Source organism: Lipotes vexillifer, unplaced genomic scaffold (assembly GCF_000442215.2).
Source record: "Lipotes vexillifer unplaced genomic scaffold, Lipotes_vexillifer_v1.1 scaffold753, whole genome shotgun sequence".
Taxonomy (NCBI): Eukaryota; Metazoa; Chordata; class Mammalia; order Artiodactyla; family Lipotidae; genus Lipotes; species Lipotes vexillifer.
This window is the reverse complement of record NW_006783618.1, coordinates 1665788-1673449: the sequence shown is the minus strand read 5'-3', so window position 1 is coordinate 1673449 and position 7662 is coordinate 1665788. Positions and strand designations below refer to the sequence as shown.

Genomic DNA, 7662 nt, shown 5'->3' with positions numbered 1-7662 from the left:
CTGAGGCCCCCGCCCAGACCCCTAGACCCACCCACCCTGGCACATTGGTGCACCTGGGGAAATGGCAGAGCACATAATATGGCCACAAACAGCTACAACGCTGGCAGCCCAGGGCATGGCTGCAGCTTCTCCCACTGGAGAGCTCCAACAGCCCCACCCAGGGCCTGGGCCGATGATCAGGCTGCTCCAACAGACCCAGCGGCTTTGAACCTGTGACCTTCGCCTTCCGGGCTTTCTCTTTGCCTGGCATTTGGAAGGCAGGCCGAGCCCTCTGTCCCTGGGGTCCTTGGCATCGCTAGGAAAGTCCTAGAGGGGATGGTACTGAACTTCTTGCTTAAGTAGGCATGGGCACCTTGAGCGAATAATTGAAAAACAAGGGACCGGGCTGTATGGACTCCAACCTGGAGGAGCGGATGGTGGCAGTTACAGCAGAGAAGGAGGGAGGGAGGCAGGCCAGGGAAGGAGCCGTCTCTGAGGCTGGCTTTATTATCAGCACGGGGTGGGAGGAGGCGATGCCCACCCAGGGGTCATGCGGAACCTGCGGCTTCCTTCAGCCCGAGGGCCTGGCAGTCCCGGGAACAAAGACCTATAGCTCAGGGAGGGCTTCCCAAGCGGCCCCGGTGCAATGGTGGACACGACTGGCTCTGCAAAGACAAAGACAGGACTGGGGCTGTGAGGGGGCAGAGGTCGGGACTCTCATTTCGTTCCTTATTCATCTTACCTCTCCCTGGCATGTCTTGGCAGCCTCCCTTGGCTACACGTGCCACGCCAGGCACTTGGCCATCGTTTAAAAACATATGAGGGTGACAGACGCCTGGCTGATGGACGAAAGACCCTGATGTCCTTCCCAGCTCGTCCCCACCTCTTCCTTATTATCCACAGCCATCCCCGGCCACCCCCTTGCCCGCCCCTCGCAAACCTACCTCTCATTACAGCTCATCTTCGTGAACTTGCCTGGGATGGAGGAAAGCAGACAGGTAAGTTGGCGGGGGGGCGGTGAGTTCAGGGGTCCCTGAAGTTGTAGACCCTCCTCACAGGCCTCAGTGACCAAACTCCCCGACCTGCTCCTCCCGCCCCCGCCCCGCCCACCCCATCAGTCACCCAGGCAGGCGCGCACCGCTGCTTCTTCCTGCCCCCGCAGTGGAATCGTCTGCCTTAAAGAGAGACAGGAGGTTAGTTTTCCAAGGAGACCCTCTCTGCCCTGGAGGACTCGGCTCTGTATTCCCTCCTCCCTCCCACCTGCCTGTACCGCTTGGTGTCTGCCTTGGAGGCCACAGTTGACTGTCTCTCTCTCTCTATAGGGCTGCACCATAAGCATTCAGAAGCCCAAGTCGGTCAATTGGTCAGTCAACAAACACTCACTGCAGTGGCTCCGTGGGGGGCTGTGAGCGCGCTGAGAGCGGTGCTGAGCCTGGGCCATTGTGGTGCCCCCTGCGTGGTGCTGGGCATGCAAAAGCAGCTCAGTAAGCTCTTGGAGAAGAATGGCAGCAAGTCCAGAGCTCCTGCCCATCTGCCTTCCGCCGCCTACGTGCTCAACACTGCCACCAGGGAGCCTCCAGGGGAATCGGGGAGACTGGCCACGTCTGCAAAGCGCAGCCGTCAGGAGGCGGGGCACCACCCATGGATGTGTTAGAATCCCAGGACACAGAGGTATATCTGCTACATTCTCTCTCTTCTTTTCACTGGTGTGTTTCTGTGTATGTTTCTTCTGGTTGCACCGAAACAAGCATTTATTAAGCTCCTGCTGTGTGCCTGCTGGGGCTGGGGCTGGAGCCAGGACCCTTTTCTCCCCTAGAACACCCCATGCCTATGCTGGATCCTTCTGAGTGCTTTCTTGGCTGCTGTGTCTTTGGCTGCCAGCCCTAACCTGGCAAGTGGGATCATCCCCATTTAACAGATGAGCAAACTGAGGCCCAGAGAGTAGGGGATTCATGGTAAACTAACAGGGGTGCCTAAGGCCTCCGGCTGCCAGGCACGGTTGCCTTCCGGCCGCAGGCAGGGTGTTGGTGGGGGGGGGGGGGGTAGGGGATTCATGGTAAACTAACAGGGGTGCCTAAGGCCTCCGGCTGCCAGGCCCGGTTGCCTTCCGGCCGCAGGCAGGGTGTTTGGGGGGGGGGGGGGTTTGCGGCTGAACCCACTCCGCTTACGGAACCTCAGGCAGCTTGCTGCACCTATCAGGGTGGGTCTGGTTTTTCATCTGCAAAATGGTGACATTGGTGGCCATCCCTCAGTGTTGCCAAGAGGATTAAATGGGCCGAGATGTAGCTCAAGCTAAGAAAGCATCCAGATCTGGGGGAGGGGGTGTCCAGTGGAGGCTGGTTTCCTCCCTTCGCCTGGCTCCACGTGCACTGGAGCCTCCCTGAGCCGCTGGAAGCCAGCTCTCCCATCTCCACAGCCTTCCCCCCAGCATCCACTGGAGGGCGCACTGGAGGAAGAAGGAACCTCCTGGGTGGTCTGAGGACCAAGCAGTGGGGCATCCAAGACTCCTCTTTCCATCAAGGTGGCCATCCGTTTCCACATCCTGCGTGGGGGAGGGGAGGGGACCCGAGAAACTCACTTCCCCCTTCCGGGATCTGGGAAGGGGGCGAGAGGGCTCTCCCCCGCCACCTGGGAAGCCAGTGCACTCAGTGGCTTTGAGATGTGTCCCCTTCAGCACCCCACTTCCCACACGAAGGCCCCACTTACTGAGGATGATGATAAGTCCCACGATGAAGGCCAGGGCAGCGAAGATCAGGCCCCCGTTGCGGACAGTCTCATAGTCTGAGGGAGGAGACGGCAAGGAAGTGGGATGAGTGACCCCAGACCCCTCCCTGCAGCCAACCTGGCAGCAGCCCTACAGTAACTGGCGAAGGTGGGGGACACATAACCCAGGGCTGGGAGAGGCCAGGAACCGGGGTTACATGGGGCGGGGGGGGGCTCAGGAAGGGTGCGGAGCAGGGGCCCACCAGGCTCACCATAGGAGAATGGGTCCACGTCCTCCTTGGGGCTGCCACCTGTGGAGAGAGCCAGAAGTGGGTGAAGGGTGAGTCACCGACGGTGGTGTGTTTCAGCCACAGAAACAGTGGAACTCCCATCCTTCCCATCCCAGCACCCTAGGGGTCGAAGGGGGCCAGGCAAGGCTGATGGAAAGACATCCACGAGTGGGGGCTGGTGAGTCTGCTAACGCCGCTGCCCCACTGCCCTACGCAGCTCCCAACAATCGGCTTGGGACCGAATACTGTGCCTCCAAAGCAGGGACCCACGATGCCTGTGGAGGCCTCTGGCACCTCTGGGAGGGGCTGGTTCCTTCCTCTCCTTGCTTCATACAAAAGTAGGAAAAGGCCAACAGAGGCATCTCCCATAAGACTCACCAGCAACCTCTCTCCATATAACTAATCAACTACAAGGTACTTGGCAAATATTTGTGAAGTGAACGGATGAATAAATAAATAAATAGAACCTTAACGTTCACTGAACAGAAGGAGGAAACTGAGGCCCAGTTTGAAGACTTGTCTAAAGTCCCAATAAAAGTTGGAGGCAGACCTGGGTCTTGGACCCATGTTTCTAGATTCTTCTCTCCTACGTTGCTATCCTCAGGGGGAAGCAAATTTATTTCAGAAGCATTAATATATTGTGCTTACCATGTGCCAGGCTGAGGCTAACAAAGCAGTAGCTCATTTAACCATTGTAACAACCCTATGAGGCATTAATATTCTTCCAATATAATCCATGAGAAGATAGAGGCACGGAGGGGCAAAGCAACTCACCCACAGTCACACAGCTAGAAAAGGGTCGAGCTGGGAATGAACCCAGGAAATCGGTTGTTAAGAATCTAGGTGCTTAACCCCTTTGCTGGGCTGCCTGTCACATGGTCAGGAGGAAGGAGACATTTCAAGGCCAAGTGGTTTGGTCCAGTCTCCAGCCCCGAGCAGATATCATGGCTCTGCTTCCGGCCCTGTAAACTGAGCACACTCACTGTTGCGCAGCTGGAGGGCACCTGGCCAGAGCTTTTCTGCCACAGCTAAGGGTGGCCCCTTTTCTCTGCCTTACTTGAGCCCCTTCTTGGCACTAGGGCAGCAGTGCCCAAGGTCAAAGGAACGCACCAGTCGGCACCTCCCAGGCTGTGCTGAACCGTGCCTGGGCCGTGGGGCCCGGTGAGCCCAGCTGTCCTGGCGGTACACCCGCCCTAGGCCAGGAGAGAACAGGCTAAAAGGGGTCTGCTCCTGGGCCTGTAGGGCCTGAGGCCAAGGGAGCCTATGGGGGGCCCAGGCACCCGTCACCATGCAGAAGGCCTCCGAAGTTGTCTCCCCAGATTCGGTTCAGGTCTTGTTCAAGGTCACATGGGGCGTTAGTGTCAGAGCCATGAGCAAACTCACAGCTCCCCTCACCATACCAGGAACCCGTCTCCTCCCTGACCACCGCGTCTTGAGCCACTGGATGAGCCAGCCCTCACCCAAAGCCCTCATCCTTTCTAGATCTGGCTCTAAGACCACCACAGACAACGGAAGGCCCACCGGATTCCAGGCCTGATCACCCTCGTTCGCAGGATGACTTCTGGGCGCGTGTCGTGAACTTGGGGGTGCTCACCCCCAAGCCAGCCAGAAAAGGCTGAGCAGAGGGGCCCACTCCTGCCCCAGCCAGCCTGATCCCCATCTGCCTCCTGCTCTGAGCTTAGATAGTCCCAAAGATACATGGAACCAGGACGGATGCATGCCAGAAAGTCAAGATGGAAGCTCACCACTCCCCACCCCCCAGCAGCTCCTACTTGGCACCCAAGGTTCTACCATTCAAGCTAGATTTCTTTGGAGTTGAGGCAGGATCCTCTTTTAAAAGCAAATTTTCTTAGCAGGAAGGCTGGCATGGGATGTGGCAGGGGCGGTGGGTACTCTTGGAAGGCAGGGGTGCCAGGAGACGGAAGAGTGGGGTCCTGCTCACCCTCCAAAGATGGTCCGAGGCACCTAATGCTTCACACGCACACACACACTCACCGTCATCTGTCGACAATCCTGCCATGTCCCTCCGCAGACTGGGCACGTCCCACTGCCCTCTTCCCGCTGCCTCTGCTTCGGGGAGAGTGCCTGGCTGTGGGGTGGCCAGGGATGGGGGGGACATTAAATATTAACAGTGCCAGGTAATATTTACCCTGGTCACAAGAAAGGCCCTGGTGTGGATAGTGGGGCTTCTGCTGAGGCATGAGGAGGTGCAGGGGCAGCAGGGGCAGGGAGGAGTTGGCCGGCTTTCCAAACCCTCCCCAAGGAAATTTCCAGACAGAAGTGCCGGGGACAGATCAGCCGTGGTGTCCTTCCCCCAGCCGGAGAGGTCACGGCTGGGGCTGTGACAATGGGGAAGTGGGAGTTTCGAAATATATTCCGTGTATACTACAGCCTGGGGGGCAAAGTCGGGGGTCCCATGGAGGCCCCTGACCCTAGCAGCTGCCCACCTCACCCACCGCTATGGAGGTCGCTGTTTCGGCTGATGTGTCTTGTCTGGCACTCAAGGCTCCTGTGCGGTGGTCCCAGGGTACCCGGCCCCTCCCGCCTCACAGCGCACCTGAGACCCCCATGCACGTTCACACCTCCAGGCCTTTGCTGCCTGGGAACGCCCTTCCCTCTGTTATCTTTTTCATCCATCCAGGCTGCATCTAACAGCTCACACCTCAGTCAGTGTCATCCCTAGCCAACCCCTCGTCTCCTGCAGCCTCTGGCACTTTCATTCTCCAGCCGTGAAGCACGGCTTCCGTGCCAGTTTCCCACTGTTACACGGTAGGCTCCCTCGGGAGGGACCAAGCCCTGCCACAGGGACAGCGCCTTGTTTTCACGATTTGCAAAACACGTTCTTATTAGTTCCTCGCACTTTGTGTTATTTCCCCATTTTACAGATGAGGCATCTGAGGCACAGAGAGGGTAGGGCCCTGGCTCAAGGGCACACAGCGGTGAGAGGCAAGGTGGAGACTGAGAGCCACACCCTCAGCTTTAGGAATCAGGAAATTTCCCACACTTCCAAGGCCTCCTCCCGGCTCTACTGTGGCCCCACTCACCTTGGGGACCGCAGCGCTGGGTACTCCATGGATGCTCATATTCCTAGCTGAGTTCTAATCAATCGAATTGGCTTCCAGGCTGATGCTCAATTGTAGCCAAAGGGCCAAGGTCAGCAGTCAGTGTCCGTCAGGGGTGGGTTAGTTCTTCAAAAGGACTCCATCTATTAATCTTCCTGGAGCAGTGGCAGTGGGATCAAGGTTTGAGTTCACTTCCTGGCTCCTCCACTTGCTCAGTATATGGCCTCTGTCAAGTTACTTAACCTCTGTGTGCCTCAGTCTCCTCATCTGTAGAATGGGTTGTGATGAGGAGAAAGTGAGATAATGCAGTAAAGGGTGTGGCAGGGGGCCTGGTACACAGTAAGTGTCATTATTGTTACTGTCATACACTGTCAGACCCAGAAAAGCCAACCACCTTCCAGCAAAATGAACATGAGGGTGAGATGGAAAGAGGAAATGTCACGGCCTGCAGACCAGGAGCCGAGACGCCCATTCAGCTCTTCTGCTTTCAGGGCCAAGTGATGAATATTCATGAAAATACAACAGAGCTAACCTTTGGTAGGGGCTGAGCATGTGTCAAGTTCTTGCATGCATTGTCCTACTGAATGCACGTTGGCTCCATTCCACAGATAAAGAAACTGAGCTGGTCATTGACTCCACAATGACCCTGAAGGTGGCCAGGGCAGTGTCATGATCCCCACTGGGCAGCCCAGGAAAACTGAGGGCAGGGAGGTTGAGGGATTTGCCCGAAACACCCAGTCAGGAACAAAACCAGAGCTAGAAAGCCCCCATGGCTGTACTCCCAAAACTCCTGGGGCCCTCCACACAGACACTGGTACCTCCTTATTATACATTACCTTGGTATCTTAGTACATTTTGTCTATCTTTGTAAGCCACTGTGGATTCTTTCTGGAGTATAAAAATAGGTAGAAAGTTGATAGACAGATAGATAGATGAATGACTATGATAGATGATAGATGATGATGATGATGAAGATGATAGATGGATAGATAGGTAGATAGACAGGAGATGATAGAAGACAAGAGAAATCGGGAAAGCAAATCAGTAGCTGCATTTTTAACTCTATATGCAAGGCACTGTTCTAAACACTTTACAAAAGTTAACTCATTTAATCATCACAGCAACTCTATGAGGCAAGGAAGGCATTACTATCATCCCCATTTTATAGATGAAGAAACTGAGGTACAGAGAAGTAAAATAACTTGCCAGAGGTCAGGCAGCTACAAAGTGGGGAAACCAAGCTCTGAACCCAGCAGTCTGGCTTCAGTGTGTCCAGACAGATGGACACACAGACAGAAAGGGGGCTGTTGCACAAGTTGCCTTCCCAGCTCTTGCAGCTCAGAGATGCTGGGAGCAGAGATGACGGCACGCCCAGGACCCATACCGAGATGCCCTTGTCTAGAAATCTCGTCTCTCCTTGTTTCTGCTTTTCCTGTACTCCTGGGGAGCTGGGGGTGCACTTGAAAGTGATGGGGTGGACACCTGTGTCAGAGTCTGAGAAGGTGGGGGGATGGGGTTCAGCGGACTCACCCAGGCACCACCTGTCCATGGCAGGAGCTGCTGGCTGTGTCCTCAGTGGAAGAGAAAGTTATGAGGTGCTAGTGACCCAGGGCCTGGATGGGAAGAGC

At 56.1% G+C, this 7662-nt stretch overlaps 1 protein-coding gene across 1 annotated transcript in view; it reads right to left on the bottom strand.

Annotated features, from left to right (window-relative positions):
- Positions 1-929: 929 nt before the first annotated feature.
- Positions 930-7662, bottom strand: part of LOC103075997 (sodium/potassium-transporting ATPase subunit gamma) — a 21922-nt gene continuing 15189 nt past the window's right edge. Inside the window, exons 7-10 of the mRNA XM_007456337.1 lie at positions 2955-2993; positions 2686-2760; positions 1118-1154; positions 930-954 (exon numbers count right to left, since the gene is read on the bottom strand). Of these exons, the coding sequence (XP_007456399.1) occupies positions 930-954; positions 1118-1154; positions 2686-2760; positions 2955-2993 (176 nt within the window). The remainder of the gene's footprint in view (positions 955-1117; positions 1155-2685; positions 2761-2954; positions 2994-7662) is intronic.